The sequence below is a fragment of the Denticeps clupeoides genome, chromosome 9 (assembly GCF_900700375.1).
Source record: "Denticeps clupeoides chromosome 9, fDenClu1.1, whole genome shotgun sequence".
NCBI classification, from domain to species: Eukaryota; Metazoa; Chordata; class Actinopteri; order Clupeiformes; family Denticipitidae; genus Denticeps; species Denticeps clupeoides.
Genome location: NC_041715.1, coordinates 14964025 through 14983179, shown reverse-complemented (window position 1 = coordinate 14983179; position 19155 = coordinate 14964025). Strand labels below are relative to the sequence as shown.

The 19155-nt window shown below is 45.9% G+C and overlaps 2 protein-coding genes across 6 annotated transcripts in view; one reads left to right on the top strand and one right to left on the bottom strand.

Annotated features, from left to right (window-relative positions):
• Positions 1-60: 60 nt before the first annotated feature.
• Positions 61-18092, top strand: LOC114796386 (calcium-binding mitochondrial carrier protein Aralar1-like). Its single transcript, XM_028990292.1, has 18 exons — positions 61-135; positions 475-528; positions 2982-3127; positions 3516-3631; positions 4079-4218; positions 5770-5916; positions 6010-6148; positions 7071-7164; positions 7790-7874; positions 10002-10086; positions 10826-10984; positions 11705-11757; positions 12374-12454; positions 15232-15372; positions 16670-16808; positions 16907-17065; positions 17181-17271; positions 17507-18092. Exons 1-18 carry the CDS (start codon positions 124-126, stop codon positions 17712-17714), a joined length of 2049 nt encoding a protein of 682 aa, XP_028846125.1. The 5' UTR covers positions 61-123; the 3' UTR covers positions 17715-18092.
• The window catches only part of dync1i2a (dynein, cytoplasmic 1, intermediate chain 2a), a 20857-nt gene continuing 19789 nt past the window's right edge, over positions 18088-19155 (bottom strand). For 3 of the 5 annotated variants that reach the window (XM_028990293.1, XM_028990295.1, XM_028990297.1), the window contains one exon: positions 18088-18921. In XM_028990293.1, the coding sequence (XP_028846126.1) occupies positions 18808-18921 (114 nt within the window). In that variant the 3' untranslated portion in view covers positions 18088-18807. The remainder of the gene's footprint in view (positions 18922-19155) is intronic. The other 2 variants (XM_028990294.1, XM_028990296.1) reach the window with 1 other exon arrangement.

Sequence of the window (19155 nt, the reverse complement as noted above, 5' to 3'; positions counted from 1 at the left end):
GTGTGTGTGGGGGGGTGTGGCACGTCGTTGTCACGTGACAGAACGCGGCTCTATATTTAAAACCGGAAAAGGTCCCGGGTTTGAACCTGCGGCGTGCGCCGGCGCAGTGACGTCACAGCCAGCATGGCGGCCAAGGTGACTCTGTTCATACTGCGGTCGCTCTCGGCTCCGTTTTTCCCTTTGCCCGTCGGCGTGTTTTTGGAAGGCATCGCAATTGCGCGACGCGCGTTGTCCCCCGGCGTCCCCGGGACCGAGATCCCGAGCAGAGTCTCGCCGTGGAGCCGCGAAGCGTTTACCGTGACGATGCCGGGATGCGCGCTGCTATTAAAATGCTCCTTCTATTAAAAAAAAAGAGGAGCGGCCACGCTTGTATATGCATGAATGAAGAACCTTCTTGTTAGACGTCCTCCCCGTGCGTTGTGCGCTTATTGGGACCTTTTTTTTTATTATTAACGTTTTAATTTGTTTCAACAGGTGCAGTCCACTAAAAGAGCCGATCCTCATGAATTGAAGGAAATATTCCTGAAGGTAAACTGTGCAGAGCAGAATAGCAGCAGCATCTCTAATCTGTCATGGTCTCTGCTGCTAGTGTCAGTGTGTTATCAGCAACCGGTGACTTGCTGGCCTATTAGACTAGTTAAATAAGTAAATAAATGATTTAATTTCTTGCTCTGCCCTCACTAACCGGTGGATTTCTGGTGCATGCAATCGTGTGTTTGTGCCACCCAGAATGTGCCCCCCCCCCCCCCAGCAGTAGACTTTCTTTATTTCTTGCATCGGGTGGGCAGTGGGAACCAAGCGGGCGTGTTGAGCGCGTCGAGCCGACGTTAGTCCCTCGTCCGCTTGCGGTCGGGCCTGTTCGCCTGTCGCGGGCAGCTGAGGAATATAAGAAGTCCACTCCGAGCGCCGCCTGCGAGCCGGTGTCCTGTGCACGCTACTAAAGGTCACACACATGCTTGGGACTAATTCGGGACACCCTTCACCCAGGCATTTCTCCTTGCGTGACTTCTTTTAGGGTTTGATATTTGCCTTGGCCGTTTGTTGTCTGAACAAGGACATGTGCGTATTTTGAACGGAGAATGCTGAGCGAAACACTATCTGTGTTCTGGAGCTTTAGCTGTAAGAGGCTTAGCTGTAGTTGTTTGAGGGGAAACAGAGGAGCTTTTCTGAACTTTGTAGTGTTTTAAGCCTTGTTTTCAAGGTCTAATCCTGCCACTGATCTGCTTAATTAGTCAGGGAAATAATAATGATTAAAAGATCAATTCATATTATTAGTCATTGTCACTATGATATACGTACAGATACTACACAGTGTATGTTAGCAGTGTTTTTGAAGTGTGCATATAAAATGTTGAATAAAAGCAGTTGAGTGATATACATTTGCTATAAAACTGAGCAATAATAATTAAAAGCATGCAAGCATTGGTTTGAAAATGTGTTTTTTTTTGGGGGGGGGTTTAAATATGAATATAAATGTGTGGTGCAAATGAAATTTTTATGTCGTGGGGTTTGAGTGTTCATTTGGCATCATTAACTCTGCAGCAGCCCATTAATCTCCATGGACTGACTTTTGCATATCATTCCATGCATATTTCTGCCCCTGGTAATTGAAACGGCCATGGTTTAATCCGTGTACTGTGTGTCCTGACCGTAATGCCTGGACTCCCACCAGTAACAACATCTTTGTTATTCCAACATGGCAGTAACTGGGCTGTGAGGTGACATCACACAGTTGATGAAAGCTTGGTGAGCGGTGAGAAGCAGGACTTTCTGCCCCGTTTTACTCCAGCACAACATGAGCACCTTTTCCCGCTATACACTGGCGCTCAAGTCCCTGTACTGCCTGCCCTAACGTCACTGCCGACACACCCTGCGCTTTACTTTTATGACGTTTTGACATAAAGGACAATTTATTTCCCCGTTTTATTCATGATACTAATAATGCAAATACTGTAATGTTATTTTGCAGTATGTACATGTGCATATTTCTCAATCGATTCTCAATCAAAATAGTGTTAGTTTTGTTTATAGCCACTTTGAAAGCCATAAGGGTCAGTGGTGGCCTAGCGGTTAAGGAAGCGGCCCCATAATTAGAAGGTTGCTGGTTCGAATCCCCATCCGCCAAGGTGCCACTAAGGTGCCCCTGAGCAAAGCACCGTCCCCACACACTGCTCCCTGGGCACCTGTCATGGCTGCCCTCTGCTCAATCAGGCTGATGACTTAAATGCAGAGGACAAATTTCACTGTGTGCACTGTGTGCTGTGCTGCTGTGTATCACATGTGACAATCACTTCACTTTAACTTGATATTATCATCTAATATCGTGTTGGCGTTGAAATAGAATAGCTGCAAGAGAAATAGGAAGTTTACCAGAGCTCTATAGATTCCTTTTTAAATAATTAGTCTTTTAAGTCAATGAGCAGCTCTCCAAGTAAACCATGTGCTTTGTCATTTAAGTAAAGACGGAATTTTTTTTATGCCATACGAACAACCCATTCCAGCACGTTGGCAAAGTAATGTTTTAAAGGAAGAATGAAGAGAAAAATAAAAGAAAAAGAAATCTAAATATAAAAAAGAAACACCAGTCTGAGCCTCGTCTTTGTTCTGGCTGTCAGTCTAAACGGAGAGAAAATATATTGCTGTACTGTACTTCAGAGTAAGTAAGGGAGGTGTGGGGAGACAAGAAGGAAAAATCAATAAACTCGAATGAGAGAGAGCTGCAACAAAATGGTAACATTTATGAGAAATATATTTATGGCTTGGAAGGAGGGGAAAAAAAATGCTAATTTCTTCCAAGCTTGAAAGACTGGTGCAAGAATTTTATAGAAAATTGGGATTTGTACACACACACACACAGACACATACACACAAAAACCAGATTGCTAATGTAATTAGTGGGCAGAAAGTTGGCTGTATTAAGATGTATTTACCAGGCGCCATTGTAAGAAACCCGTCGAATAACCTCCTCTTTATGTCCATAGCATGCAAGTGCCACAGATGCGGAAGGGGAGCGTTACATGACCCCGAGTGACTTTGTGCAGAAGTACCTGGGTCTGCACACACAGCCTCACCACAACCCCAAGACTGTGCAACTCATTGCCGGAGTGGCTGACACCACCAAAGATGGGTAAGTTGGGCACAACGTAATGCGTTTTACCAATAGGAGAGCATTTATTCTCGTTTAGATTAATTTCACATATCATGTTAAATGTTTGAATGAGTCTTTTCTGAGCCATAGATATGAAAGTGTCGGGTTGAATGTATGACTTTTTTTTTTAATTGCTAATCTGTCCAATTCATTCGTAAAACCATTCACTTAGTTGCCTGATCATGGAGTCCATTTGCAGTCACAGGTTTCATAATTAATTTTAATGAAAATAATGAAGTATCAGTGAGTTGGTCCCTTGAATCTGTGCAGCTGGTGGTTAAATGTGTTTAAAAGGAATGACTGTTTACCAGATTTTTTTTAAATATGTTTTTTCAGATGGTACTTCTTTCTTTCTTGCCCAATACAGACTGATCTCTTTCCAGGAGTTTCTGGCATTTGAGTCCGTTCTGTGTGTCCCAGATGCACTTTTTATAGTTGCCTTTCAGTTGTTTGACAAGACAGGGACAGGGGACATCTCATTTGGTACGTATAGATTATGGGTTGGGGGTGAAAAAGCAGGCATGGAGGAATAGGTAGAAGTTGACAACTTGGAAGTTAGTTCTAAAATGTCATGTTAAATATAAAACTATTTGGGAACTGATGATTTTATCTACCAAACAGGCAGTAGTTTATATATCATTTTTATTAATGCTTATCAATCAAATGTATAACTGTATGTCATTTATATTTTTAACTATATTAACATCTTTTAAACCCCATTCATGAACAGTTTCACACTTTGCAGATACAGAGTTTTAATAATAAATATATTTTTAATATAGATATTTTCTTTAGTTCTGACAGTAATCATCATCTTTAACATGAAAAAACATACTCATAATGCAGAGTCTGCGTTCTGAACATAGGGAATTCAGGGAGTTTTATTGCCTGTCTGCAGTTTCAGTAAAAAAAATAAAAAATGTTTTGCAGAAAATGTCAAAGACATCTTCAGCCAAACCACGGTCCATCACCACATCCCTTTCAACTGGGACTGTGAGTTCATCAGGCTGCACTTTGGCCATGATCGGAAGAAGCACCTCACCTACCTTGAGTTCACTCAGTTTCTGCAAGTGAGGATTGTATTTAATCAAACATTATGCCAATTGTTGTATTTTAATCTTGCAGTGTTACTAGAGGAGTGATTTGCTGAAGAATTGCTGAACAATGCATGTCCTTTTGCAGATTTGGGACACTATTTTCAAACCGGGTGTGGAGCTTGTTTGCTAGTGTCAAAGAGGTCCTCGGAATTTGCATGAATCAATGAATAAAACTAGAAAGAAACACAATCCATAACAATTTTTGTGCATATTAAAGTGGAAGTGGGAATTAAATCATGGCAGTCATCAGGCTCCTCCTAATTTAAACTGTTATATTATAAAACCATCATTAAAGGTGGTAGTAGGATAGTGGGTAACAAACTCGCCTATAAACAAGACGACCCCAATGTCACGATCAAACCCCACTTATTACCATTGTGTCCCTAAGCAAGACACTTAACACCGATTGTCTCCAGGGGGACTGTGACTACTGATAGTAAGTTGCTCTGGATAAGGGCGTGAATGAAAATGAAAGATTTGGGTGATTAGGGTTAAGTGTCTTGCTCAGGGACACAATGGTAGTATGTGGGGTTTGAACCTGGGTCTTCTGGTTCATAGGCGAGTGTGTTACCCACTAGGCTGCTACCACCCCAGAGCTGTGCTTAGCACCAGTAATGCTCGCTATTGGACAACCTTGTTCAAAAAGACCAAATGGGGTACACCCACTTTCATGTCATATTTCATTTCAGTTGTTTTACAAACAACTATATAACCGGTCATATTATGGTATTGCATTATAATTCAAAACATTTGCTGTGGTTTATGTTTAAAATATTTTCAGTGTCAGATGTGATTGCATTGAACCATCCTGCCCGGATCCTCAAGTGTGCAGTGAATGGACTTTGTTGGTAAAGCACTGTCATTTGCAGTTAGTTGCAGCAATAAATAAATAAATTAAAAAAACTTTATCCAAACAGATGGTTTAAATTGAGCCGCAAAACCCAGCCATATTCCTTCTGCCACCTTGTGGAACTGGGGAGACTTTAGGAAGTCCGCGGAACTGCGGAGGCCAGGCCTCTATCAGACCAGACATAACCGCAGACGGCCGCGTGATGCTGTGATGAGCTGGACAGATCAGAGAGGCGCTCTGGTTGTACCCGATCGGGTCTGACAGCGGCGGTGACTCCCGGCTGGGACGCCCACCCCCCGCCCCCAGCTCGCTTTCTGATTGCTGGGGCTGTCAGGTTGAGTCATCTCCCCTTTCCTCCGGACACACCTGCTTCCTCCCCGGCCCGCAGCCCTGGGATCAGACTTCACCTGATATGGTTTTCATTAGACACGAGGCACCCCTCCCCGAAACTCCTTTTCAGGAGGTTTCTGCACTGTGCAATGTCACATCTGCAGTCCCTAAGTGTGCAAAGCTGATGTCCTAAACCCGATGCCGTCTTCCACTTTAGCGCATATTATACAGGTTTTTTTTTTTTGGTTCTTTTAATGGAGGTAACGTGCTGCTTTCATGTTTCAGAGCAGCACATGTTCCCTCCCTCTCTGCTCTCACGCACTCCCTTTCTTTCCCTTCCGCAGGAACTGCAGCTGGAACATGCCCGGCAGGCCTTCGCACAGAAGGACAAGGCCAAGAGCGGCGCCATTTCTGCATTAGACTTCAGCGACATCATGTCCACCATCCGCCATCACATGCTCACCCCGTTCGTGGAGGAGAACCTTGTCTCGGTGAGAGCCAGAGACACAGCAGGCACATGTTTCTGGTCCCCTGCCGGCCGGTGCGGAAAGTGCTCTGATGCTGACATCTTTATTATCGCTCAGGCCGTAGGGGGCGGCACCTCTCACGTGGTCAGCTTCTCCATCTTCAATGCCTTCAACTCTCTGCTGAACAACATGGAGCTCATCCGCAAGATCTATAGCACGCTCGCAGGATCGCGCAAGGACACAGAGGTCACCAAAGGTGCTCAGCGCAAAGAATCATGAACACAAACACACTAGAGTAGAAAAATGACTATGCAGGGACACCCAATAGCCACTTTATTGATACACCTTGTATATGTAGAGATTTTATGGACTCTTTTTAGCATCATCTGCAGTGGTCAGCCTCTGGATTAAGGCTGATTTAAGGCTCACTATCTAGTGATAGCAGTGGTCCTTTAAAAAAAAAAAAAAAAAAAGAGTGTGATTAGGTAGAATGTCATATCAACAAATTGATTACTGATCAGTTTATTACTTATTACAATATTGCATTAAAAATGATGTGTAGTTTATTCAGTATATCATATATATATATTCGGGATAAATGATATAAACTATGTAGGCCCTGCCTGTTCAGAAGCTTCATCTAATGGCGTTTCCTCATATGACACTGAACATGGATAAGTTAGGGTTATTGGAAAATGTATGCATGAAAATGCATGCTTTACTGGGGCAGTGGTGGCCTAGCGGTTAAGGAAGCGGCCCCGTGATCAGAAGGTTGCCGGTTCGAATCCCGATCCGCCAAGGTGCCACTGAGGTGCCACTGAGCAAAGCAACGTCCCCACACACTGTCATGGCTGCCCACTGCTCACCAAGGGTGATGGGTTAAATGCAGAGGACAAGTTTCACTGTGTGCACTGTGTATCACATGTGACAATCACTTCACTTTATTATTATTATTAGCATGGTGTAAATAAAGACCAGGGTTCTGATAAAGCTTCTGGTAAAATTCAGTAACCTTAAATTCTTATGACAGCTGACACCAGAACAGATGTCGTTTTTTTTTGGCATGTCTCATCTGTTTTAGTCCAATTTAGAGATATACTTAAGTGGTGGTGTGTGGTAAGGGTATTTGTGAAGTAAAATCCCATTTTCTAACCGCTTTTTATGGCCTTCGCTTTCAGAGGAGTTTGTTCACGCCGCCAACAAGTTTGGTCAAATTACCCCAATGGAGATTGACATCCTGTACCAGCTCGCCGGCCTTCATTCTCATTCTGGGTAAAAAAAAAAACTACCTCTGCAGTGGCTAAATGCGCTGTCCTATTTCCGCAGTACCTCACTGCTTCCTCCCCATTACCTGAACGCCTCTTTCCACTAACCCTGGCACCCCCCCCCCCATCACCCTCCCTCGGGTGTTATATTTTGTGGCCGCCACCTTCATCCAATGCATCCAATGCATTAACACGTTTACCCAAAAACAGTTTTTCTTATTGAATCTATAAATGGGATAAAAAACCAGAACTGTTCCTTTTATAGGCTATAAAGCCCCCGTTATTGCTCATTCGCTCTAACAACAGTGGCTCCACGGCCTGATTTAATGGGAAAACAAAATGCACGAGGCAGACTTTACAACGCCTGTGGGCCCAAACGGGAATATTCCGCCGCTCCCAGCCTGGCGCGAAAAAACCGCAGAAGTTACTGCTTGTGCCGTTGGCCCTTGTCCAGCTTTGTTTACCTGTCGTGTACGCAAAACGCACATTAAAGGCGCAGTAACTTCATGTTACAAGGCTATAAAATTTCAGTGGAAAATATTACATCACACACACACGACTCCTTCGGAATGGCGCTCGGTTTTCCAGTGATTTCGTGACCCACCTTTCCCTGTTCCTCCATCACCACGCAGGCGGATAAACCTGGCCGACATCGACAGGATAGCGCCGCTGGAGGAGGGCGCCTTGCCCTACCATCTGGCTGAGGTCCAGAGGCAGGTATGAGACGACGGAAACAGGCGCGGTGTGTGACTAACCAGAACTTTCCGAGGAAAATGTCTGCCCGAGTGCAGATGCACCCAGGGTCTCCCCTTTGTCCTTCGTCCCCTAAGGAGCTGCTCATTAAAATAAAACTTACGTAAGGATTTTCAACAACTAAATTAACAGTAATTTCGACACCCCCCCCCCCAAGGAAAAGAAAATGTCCCCAATTTCCATCTTTAAAAGGGCTGTCACCTTTATGTGCCGTGGATGTATACATCAGACACAATCACACATCTGAGGGGCTTTAATAGGGGGCTTTTATCAGCGAGGCTTTTCTGAAGTCTTATTGTGCAAAGTGCCTTTGGCAAAGTCTGTTTTGTGTAAGAGCACAGTGAGGGTCTGGTGGGTTGAGGTGGGCCTGGGAGAGCGAGGGTGCCTCCGTCTCGCTCAGGGACGGTCCTCCCGATGATCAGGCGGCGGTTTAGGCCTTGGGCTCCTCTCACTTCTCCTGGGACCGAAGCGTGGAGGTCTGGAATGCGACTTGGGAAAGACTTGGGGGGGGGACGCAAACCGTTCGGGAATTCTCAGGGCTGCTTTTGTGGAAGTGGAGTAATTGCCTGAACCCTTTGATCACGGCCACAATCTCGTTAGCGTTCTGCCTTCAGTGAAAGCAGCTGTGATGGAGGAAGGGCCTGTTTATTTGTTTATTTATTTATCATTTTTCTTTTTTTATGAGGGGGGGGGGGGGGGCAGTACAGGACAGAAACTCATAATCAGGTGGTACTATAATACTTGTAGATACTTACCTGGACACGGAAAAGGCTGGTCTGTTTTCCAGAAACTACTAGTACTTTTCAATTAAATTTGATAAACTCGATAGAATTGTCAATGGCTGTGTGTTGGAAATAGAAAATAATATTCTTGCCTAAATCCATGTGGAATACCACTTTTGCAGTGGGATTCCAGTGTATGTATATATATATATATATATGCATATATGTATATATATATATATATATATGTATATAGACAAATAATAAATAAACATGCAAACAAAAAGCTGTATTAATATTATTTTTCACAGTTATATAGTTAAATTATACAGTTAACTTTCAATGATTCATTGCGAAGGAGCACATTACTCTTGGAGCCCCTACTGCTCTATTATTCACTGATTTCAGTGATTTTTAGTCCCCTTTTCATGATTGTGTCATCACCTGCCAGTCAATACCAACGAGTGGGTTTAGTGGGATTTTCAGACCAAAGCTGCACTGCACAAATCTGCACTACGCTTCCCCCGAAAAGCCCAATTAGTCACTAGTTTGTCACGTGGCCCTGCTGTTGGTACCTTGGTACCTATCATCAGCTAGCTGACACAATTTTGGAACCTTACGCCTTAGTTTACGAGTCTGTGCTTTCGTTGTTAGCTGATGAACTAATTGTATCTCAGCCTCGAGAATTTTAATGTAGCGTACCAGTACCCAGTGGTTATCTTTAGGGTGTGATGTTTGTGGCGCTACAAAGAATAGCAACGCTCTTATAACCCTAATATAATAGTATCCACATTTGTTTGTGTGTAATTGATTCTGACGTATGGGGAGAAAATGGGAGGAGCCTATTGGGTTGATTGACAGGTCTCGCACACCCTATTTCTTCATTGTGGAAGACTGAAAGCCCCACCTGTCACACGTACAATTTCCTTCGTGTCTTATTGTATTTACAGGATATAACCTCAAGACCGTGTGGACTACCTTACCAAACAAGTCAGATTACAAATCAAGAATTCTGATTGGTGAACTATAAAATATGACAGTTGTGGGTCCCCATGTCTTATATAGTTCCCCTTGTCTACAAAGAATATTGTCTACATTCATTTGCAATATGTAATTTGTTTTGTACGGAATGCGACTGAACCAATGAAATGATTGCACCGTCTTTGTTTTTCCAAAAATAGCTGCTTGAATTGAACCTTTTCCATCATCATCACCCATGTCCTTCCCCGATGACTACTTCGCGACATGCTCCTGTCCGCACTGTATCTGGTCGAGCGTAGTTTTACAGAAGTCGATTCATCGCGCTCGGTGCTCTGCTGTCTCCAGCTCCGTCTGACGCTCCGCCGTGTCTTCTTTTCTCCGCCCGCAGCAAGCACACGGGGAAACGTCCCGGCCTGTATGGCTCCAGGCCGCAGAGTCTGCTTACAGGTTCACTCTGGGCTCAATCGCGGGAGGTGAGTGACATGTCTGTGTCGGGGCCGAGGCCCGTCGAGGGGTAACCCGAGCCGGGCAGACTGGTGCACTGGGGCCCTGGGGCTGGCTATTGTGCTGCGGGGGACAGCGCCTCTGATCTGAGGCTCCCGCATTGTGCTGCTGTGCCACTGCTGGCTCCAGGCTGTCTTCGGAGGCCGGAATGACACAAATCTTCCGGAAACCATGCTGGAATCTCTGACTAATTACGCTCGGAGGACCCTGGCATAGTCACAGCTTTACAGCCGAATCGAGACGAAAAAAAGCCACACACACACACACACACACAACACATAAATACACAGCTACACTCCAGGCTCTCTATAAAGAAATAAAATAAAATAAAAAAAAAAAAACAGGAATCTCGCTGTCTTTGTCGGCTCCGTTGCTTCTCTTCGGGCCCCGCCGGAGAGCCTTCAAGCTTTCAGGCGTTGAGCCGAGGCAGGATGAGAGCGAGGCGGCTCTGCGTGTTCGAGTGCCGGAGTCATCACCGAGCGCTTTGATGTCAGACAAGACGCGACAGGCAGGAGTGCGTACGAGCGCCGCTTTACGGCGTCCCGCCGCACACGCGCGGAGCCGATGGCCGCCATTTACAGCTTTCACTGTGTGCCCTGGGAAGCATGTTTAAGGCGGGGGGTTATTACCGCTTCTTGTAAATGAATGTCCTCGTCACAAGTGTACGTAAAGGAACCCACGGTCCCTATTGGTCTTGTCGGCTTGCAGCCACTGGGGCGACGGCGGTGTACCCCATTGACCTGGTGAAGACGCGAATGCAGAACCAGCGCTCCACCGGCTCCTTCGTTGGGGAGCTCATGTACAAGAACAGCTTTGACTGTGCCAAGAAGGTGCTGCGATACGAGGGCGTCTTTGGGTTCTACAGAGGTAAGCGGTTCAGTTGCTGATTCGTTTGTGAATGTGTGGCCCCGATAACGGCCCTCCAGGGCGCGCAAGGTCATTTCTGCTCAGACGAAATGTTTTAGACCCTTTCAGCGTTGAAAGGAGAGCTGGGGATGTGTGCAACGCAGGAGTCACACTGAGGCCCTTTATGAGGCGCGAGACTCGAGGAGAATTCCCCAGACGCGGGAACCCACGACCAGGGAAGTCAAGACTGCCATCTACTGCCTCCTCGGCGACTGCGGTGCTTTGTCCTCACTCACTCAGCCTCCCCCTTCCCCTCCCTGCGCCAACGGGGGCGCGAGGGACAGAGAGACGGGCGGGCTGGCCGCATACCTCGGCCGCTCACTCAGCGGGCCCTTCAGAAGTTTATCTGGGCCGCTGAGTGACGGCGGCTGAAGCGGCGCGGCGGTTATCGCTGCCGAAGCAGCCGGGCCTTCCCGGGCCACACAGCTCTCTCTGTTCCCCGACACAGTGGGATCAGGGCCCGGACAATGGGAATCCCATCACGTTTCTTTTTCCCCTTTTTAAGATTCGTTCCCTTGAAAGGCTGCATTGTCGATCATTGAGCTCATCGGTAAACATTTACAGATCGATTTTAAGCTGAAGAGTGGCGGTGCATTGATGTTGGTCACGGTGATGGGCCGGCATATTTTAAAGTACCCTGCCTCTGAGGCGGCCTAAACGTTTGCATGAATGTCTTTGCAGGTCTCCTGCCTCAGCTCATTGGCGTGGCTCCTGAAAAAGCCATCAAACTTACGGCAAGTCCTTCTCATTATATATTTCAATTTGGTGACGTGTTGATGTGATGGGTGGCAACTTCATGTAGGAGCTACCACTGTTTAATGGTGGAATGAAATTGTACATTTACACTTCAAAGGTTTTCTTGTTTTCCATTAAAAAATGAATAATATTATTGAATAGGTCATTGTCAAAGTTAGAAATTATGATACAGCTGAACCCACGGACGCTCATGCAAGAGAAAGTCCGCTTGTCTGGAGGTGGGTTATATTGCTTTTATTGCTTAATCTGTGCTACTGTTTTCAGCGCTACGAAGATCATTGCAGAAGTATTTTATAATAACCAACGCATATTTTATAGTGGCAAACTTGCAATTGTGAACACAGCATTCCCTTGGAACTCCAGACTAATTTAGTTGATATTTGGTCTGTCTGAGCACTAAATGACCCTGAACTTTTGAATGGTTCTGTATACACATTTGTTAGGGTTTTACATACAGAGTAGCTGTTTTCGATAAAGTCAAACGACAAGTGGCCGGGACATGAGCGCATTTGTTCTTTGCCACTCCAACCTGAGGATTTCTGTTTGTGAAATTGCACATTGTGCTCAAACAGAGTGGCTGTCTGTGTTTTTCAGGTGAATGACTTCATGAGAGACAAATTCACTACAAAAGATGACACCATTCCGTTCCTTGCTGAGGTGCTGGCGGGTGGATGTGTAAGTACCGGCGGGGTGGGGCGTGCAGGGGGTTCCACATCTGCCAGATCCAGGGCTGAAACGCTCGACGCTGCAGAAGCAGGGAAAGCTGACTCCGGCAGCTGTTGTGTGTTGTGCACACACTGTTTAACTCTTAATTGATTTTGATGCCGGATGATGTGAGCGTTTCATTCCCTCGAAAATGTTCCCTTTTTCATTTTAATGAATATTCCCCTGGATAGATTTATAAATTACTACGAATAAAAGCCCAAAAATGAACTGATGTTAGGAGGTCTATTTATCCTTTATAGTTTAAGTAGGCCCTCCTGGCGGATATGAATTAGCAATTATACAGCATATTAAAATCTTAAATAAGAAGCACTTTCTCAATTATTTTGAATGAGTGTTGTGCTCCCGCTGCACCCACTGTTGAAAGACTAAGTTCTGTCCAACAGACTGATATTTGGACATAAAGGTGCTCTTTGGTCTACGAACCAGCAAATCGGGGGAAAATGAGAAACTAAATCAAGTCACACCTGACAGTGGGCTATTTTTACCCCTGCTAATTTGGTACCATTTAGCTGGTGCCTTCTGGTGTATTAAGCAGCGTTAATGCCCCCCCTCGATGCTTCCGCGTTAAATAAGTCAGAGTGAAATGAAACAGACAGGCCGGATGGGGAAGACTATGTAGAGTAGGGTCTTCAGGGTTGTGACCCCTGTCAGGCCATAATTGAATGAAGAAGCCCTGGAGGGCCATGGACGGGGCCGGCCATACCTCAGTATGATTGAGTTTGACAGCGGTGAATGTACCTGAGGTTTCATCTAACATGAGCCCATGTGGAGGTCCTGGATGGAGCAACAACAAGGATGGTGATGCAGGAGGACAAAAATAGATCTGTGGTTGTTCCATTGGTTTTGTGGGCACTGAGGTGTTAATCAGAATCAGGATCATGTTTATTGGCGAAGTATGTTAACACACACAAAGAACACTGTACAATATTATAACATAGAAAAAAAGACTCAATATACAATTAGGCTCTTATTTACAGATACACAGAATATACATATTATTAACAAGACAACACCAGTCACTATAGTCTTGTGTAGTCTTTCTTTACAATTTCATAACTTTTTACTCTCAGTAGACTTGAATAAGATGAACCAGGCAGTGATCAGAATGTCCCAAGGCTGCTCAGGGAAATGGTCCCATCTAAAGTGACCCTATTTGCTCAGGTCATTTAATTGACTCACCATAGTCTGGAACTGTTGTTGTTTCTACAGTGGCATGGCAAGAAATTCTTAGGCCTGGAGTAGTGAACATGATCACCATACCATGCTCTCCATATAGAGGGGCTTCCTTATATGACACTGAATACTGAAGACTGTCTATTGTAGCACAGGTTATTGTGCGTAGTCCCTGCTCTTTTTTGGGTTTACCATTTAACTCATTTAACTCACCCGATTCTGCCTATTTCTACCCAGCTACTGAGTTGAATCAGGTGTCCTCAGTAACTTATGGGCTGGTGCCCTCCATGGCCAGGAGTTGGAGAGATCTGATGTATTAACACTTTTCTTAATAGTCAGTGATTTGGGTCTGAAACGTCCAACCTGAAATGTAATAGTAACATAAAAATACTACAGAAATTGACACTGCCACTGTGGCTAACTGTTCTAAAAATCTCCACAGATGGCCAGAAAAAGAACCATATATCAGTTCTAACTTCCTTCTAGTTCCTGTTTTTGTTCAGTATGCGGGGAAAAGTGCTCTGTGTGACCCCGCTCCGCTCACTCTGTTTATTAGGTGACTTGTCGTGTTAAAGATCGCGCACTCACAAAGTCGCCGCTGATGAGCACTGCTACATCGATGGATAAACTAAGAGGAGACAAGAGGAGCAAATGTTGAGGTTAATGACTTCATCCTCAGCGTTTTTTTTTTTTTAGCACGCCGCTCGGATGTTTATGGAGACAGGCGCGACCCTCTATGTCACCGGCAGACCTCGATGGTCCCGATTAGACTCGGGCCGGGTGATAAATGCGGGGTGGGGGCAGCGCCCCTGGGCCATCCCCGGCTCGGTCTGGCTGCAGACAGGCCCGTCCCCTGGGAGCGAGGGAGAGATTGGGGAAGTGTGCAGGGTGAAGCCGGGGCGGAGCCACCCCGCCGTCCACAGGAGGTGCCTCGGGGGAAGGCGAGAGGGGTAGAGGGCTGGTGCTAGGGGTCAGAGCGCCTTGTCACACCAGGCCTGTTCCAGCCTGACCCTGACGCTTGTGCTCTCAATGGCTGTTTGTTCCAACTTTTTTTTTTTTTTTCTTTGAGTGAGTAATGTCAGAATTTGAAGAGGTGCCTTGGTTTTGGGTTTACACAGCTAATTTGAAAATGTGTTGCCGTAGAAAATCATTATAGAGTAAACAAGCTGGTCTCGTATAAATCACATTTACACAGGGCGTACGATTTTTTTTAATCCAACTGCTGCCTTTTTATGAACAGCCATTATGTGTAGCTTAATACAAATAACGTCATTGGTTTTTTTTAGGGCTGAAAACGTTTTAGAACAATGCCTTTCAGAACACTCACAACAGTTCACTAAAATCTTATCAATGATAATTCGAAATAAATCGAAAAGACTGTGAAAAAGTGGTTGAGCGAATTTAAATATCAAATAATTTAAAAATTATTATGCAGACATGAGACTTTGTGACTTCAGTTCTTTAGGCGTTTATGCTTATAGCTCCATAATTAATTATTACTATTTTTGTTGTGTTATTTAAGGATGTGTATCTGTGGGCTGTTGTTGTTGTAGGCAGGAGGCTCGCAAGTCATCTTCACAAACCCCCTGGAGATCGTGAAGATCCGTCTGCAGGTAGCTGGGGAGATCACCACAGGGCCACGGGTCAGTGCCCTCAACGTGGTGCGTGACCTGGGATTCTTCGGCCTCTACAAGGTGAAGAAGAAAAAAAAAAAAAACCTACAGATACTACAGACCATCCGCTGGACTTGTACTCGGGGGTCTAGTGGCTCGAGTCTGCAGTCGGTAGAACCGGCGTTACTGAAACGGCACTTGACACTCAGAGACCTTGGCTGCCGACCACCAACAGCAAATTACGCTCGGCTACCGCTCCCGTCCAAGTCCTTGCGGCTTTGCGCACGTCTTGCCTAATGTGCTCATGCTCCATATTTTAATGGGGGGCAGACAATGTGGAGCTGATTTCCTCTCTTGAGTGGATGTACCCATCAGAGAAGGAGTCTGTGTTATTACTCTGTCACAGCGGCCGCTCGCCGAGCTGCGGTTTGGCAAAGCGCTGGCCCCGCTGCACCGCGCTCCCAGAGGTTCCGTAATCACATGATCTCAGAGCCACAATACGTGCCTCGATCCGTGCCCCGCGCTCTCTGCCCCACGCTCTCCGCCGTGGCATTAGCAGAGGCACTGGCAGCTTTTTCCACCACCGGTTGCTAAGAACCTTGTGGAGAATCCTGAACAGACGTGAATTGGTAAATCATGCATGAGCTTCAGGGCCCAATTTCTGTGGTCTTCTAACCAATGGAAAGTAACATCGAGTACGAACATCACAACTGCTTTCGAGTTATCTGTTTTTTGGAGTATAAGAGAAGATGATCTTAAATTATGCTTTTTTTAATCACTTTTTAAAAGGGACATCTTGACGTCTCTCATGCACGCTGCGTCCTCATGCTGGATGATATGTCAAGGTCCCATCTTCTCAGTGTTATAGTGTTTGCTTTGCAGACATCACAGAGGTGCTATAATCATCTCGGGATCACACCCACTTCTACACCAAACTCGTAGACAGATCAGCTAAAGTCATTCAGACTAGTAAATGGAACATTTCTGAACCTCAACATCTTATATAGCATTTCTGAAATATCCCTACTGGAGGTCATGGCCTTCTGATGCATTTACATTTACAGCATCTTATCCAGAGCGACTTACAATCAGTAGTGACAGGGACAGTCCCCCCCTGGAGACACTCAGGGTTAAGTGTCTTGCTCAGGGACACAATGGTAGTAAGTGGGATTTGAACCTGGGTCTTCTGGTTCACAGGCGAGTGTGTTACCCACTAGGCTACTACCACCCCAGTTATGATGCTATTGTTTGCTTCCTCGTGCACAATTATATAAAGGGTTAAAGAATTACGGTTGGAGGAAAAGAACTAAAAGATGAAAAGGATAATCAGAACAATTTTGTGTGTGTGTGTGTGTGTGTGTGTGTTTTCCTGCCGTAGGGAGCCAAGGCCTGCTTTTTACGTGACATCCCCTTCTCGGCGATCTACTTTCCCGTGTACGCCCACACCAAAGCCGCGCTGGTGGATGAGCAGGGCCGGCTGGGAGCTCTGCAGCTGCTGACTGCCGGCGCGATCGCTGGTGAGCGGCTGTTGTCTTCTTTTGACTTCTATTGTGGCGCCATCGCGAAACAACTGCATTTGCATCACTGTTGTGTGGGTTGCAAAACACCTCGGCAGGCATCCCCGCCGCTTCGCTGGTGACCCCTGCTGATGTAATCAAGACCAGGCTCCAGGTGGCGGCGCGCGCCGGCCAGACCACGTACAACGGCGTCACCGACTGCTTCAGGAAGATCATGCAGGAGGAGGGCTTTCGGGCTTTGTGGAAGGGAGCGGGAGGTAGGCGTGCATTTCTTGGCCCACGCTGGCAGCTGAAACTGACATTGGCCGCTTACTGCGGGGGTCAGATCAAGGGGGCAGGCCAGCGCTGTAACGTCAAACTTGTCCTTTTCAGCCCGGGTGTTCAGGTCCTCTCCTCAATTTGGCGTGACGCTGGTGACATACGAGCTCCTGCAGCGGTGGTTCTACGTCGATTTTGGAGGACAGTGAGTGTCGCTTATTGTATCGCCAAATAAAGTGCCCCTTGTGACATGAATGGGGCAGTGGTGGCCTAGAGGTTATGGAAGCAAAGCACTGTCCCCACACACTCCTCACCAAGGGTGATGATTAGAGGACACATTTCGTTGTGTCACCATGTGCTGCGCTGCAGTGTTTCACAATGACAATCACTTCACGAATGCCGTTTCATATCTTCTTCAATCTCGTTTTATTTTCATCCAGTCGTCCTGCGGGCTCTGAGCCAACACCCAAGTCCCGCATCTCAGAGCTTCCCCCTCCCAGCCCGGATCACGTGGGGGGTTACCGGTTGGCCGCGGCCACGTTCGCCGGGGTGGAGAACAAGTTTGGTCTGCACCTGCCCAAGTTCAAGTCCTCCGGGGCGGTGGCCATGGCGCCAGGCCAGCCCAAACAGGAGCCACAGAGCTCATAAGCCTCCAGCACCGATTGGCTGCATGCTGCTCGCATCCCGCGTCACCTCCTGGCCGCCACTCGTTCTGCGCCCTGATGGCCTGGTCTAAACTGAGCTTCTGCTCCTGCTTCCTTCTCATTTCAATGGGGTGATTTCTAATGACTGCTGCATGAATTGTGCTTTGTTTTTATTTTCCTCCCCCATTTGCATAGCTTGCACAAATGTTACTGTACATATTGTACATCTTTGTGCAGATATTTTATGGTGTTCAAAGAAAAAGTTATTGTATTTGTCCTCAGCGATGGTATGCTGTTGAGGATGTCTTATTTTAGTGGCGTGTACAGATGTTATTTATTAAACCAGACAATTAAAAAAAAAAAAACACATTTCATTGTTGTATTCAAATAAATCATAGTAGTTTAATGTAAGGTTTTCTTTACAGTGTGGTGAGAGGAAACATCTGTCATGGTTCTTGCTTGGCTATAACCAGATGTTACGGAGCATGCCTATGATTGTTTGAATTCGCAAGCAAATTTGAACTGTATATGGTTTTGAAAAAAAAAAAAAAATTTAAGAAAAGACATTCAGATCGCGTCAGGGAAAAGCGAAATCAGCCTATTTACACAGTTCAGAAGTACATTCCAGTTCTGATTGGCTAATAAGATTTCAGCCTGGTTGTAGAATGCAGCTTGTAAATCTGTCATAACTCCATACAAGTAATAAATGCTGGAACCATAGATACAGGTGACATACATACATAATTATCATTGGTAGTCTCAACGAGAAACAAACATGGCGTCCGCTTATGTGCACTTAATTCTGTAGAGAGTAGAAAAATCGAATCTCACTGGCTTCACTCTATAAGATTTGAGATATTTAAGGCTTCAGGTCCAAGAGTTCCTAGACAATTGAGGTTATTTATTGCAGCATAAATATCTTTTCATCTTTATTTTTTGCCGTGTCTGAGGTTGATCAGCCCTAGTCCAGTTTGTTTTTCATCAGCAACCCGCTAACTAGCCCACAGAGAAGTGCATATATGGCTCTGTTGCTACCCTGCCTTTCTCTGAGGTAGGGAAACCTGTTCCTGGTCCTTGTAACAGCGTTTCCATGGTGATCAGGCAGCCAGACGTTGAGCCGCCAGCTCCTCTGCGTCGTCACGGTTTTCGTTTATCTCTGCTAAAGTGCGAATAAAACGGGTCCACTCGTCGTTCCGAGGGACGGCAATCTGCTGTTGAAGAAGAAGAAGAAGGGAGAGAGAAGAGGAAAAAAACAAGGCGATCAGCACCAAACAAAAGCACATTGATATAATTCCAACCCCCCCCCCTCCTCTGTCAGGCTCGGTTTAAAACCTGCGCCGGGTTCTTTTTGGGCAGGGTCAGGAGATCAGCAGTCATTTTGTAACTGTCACAGAGACTTGACCTCCTGTGGGGGCACACCGGGAGCCACAGCGCCATTCTCTCCC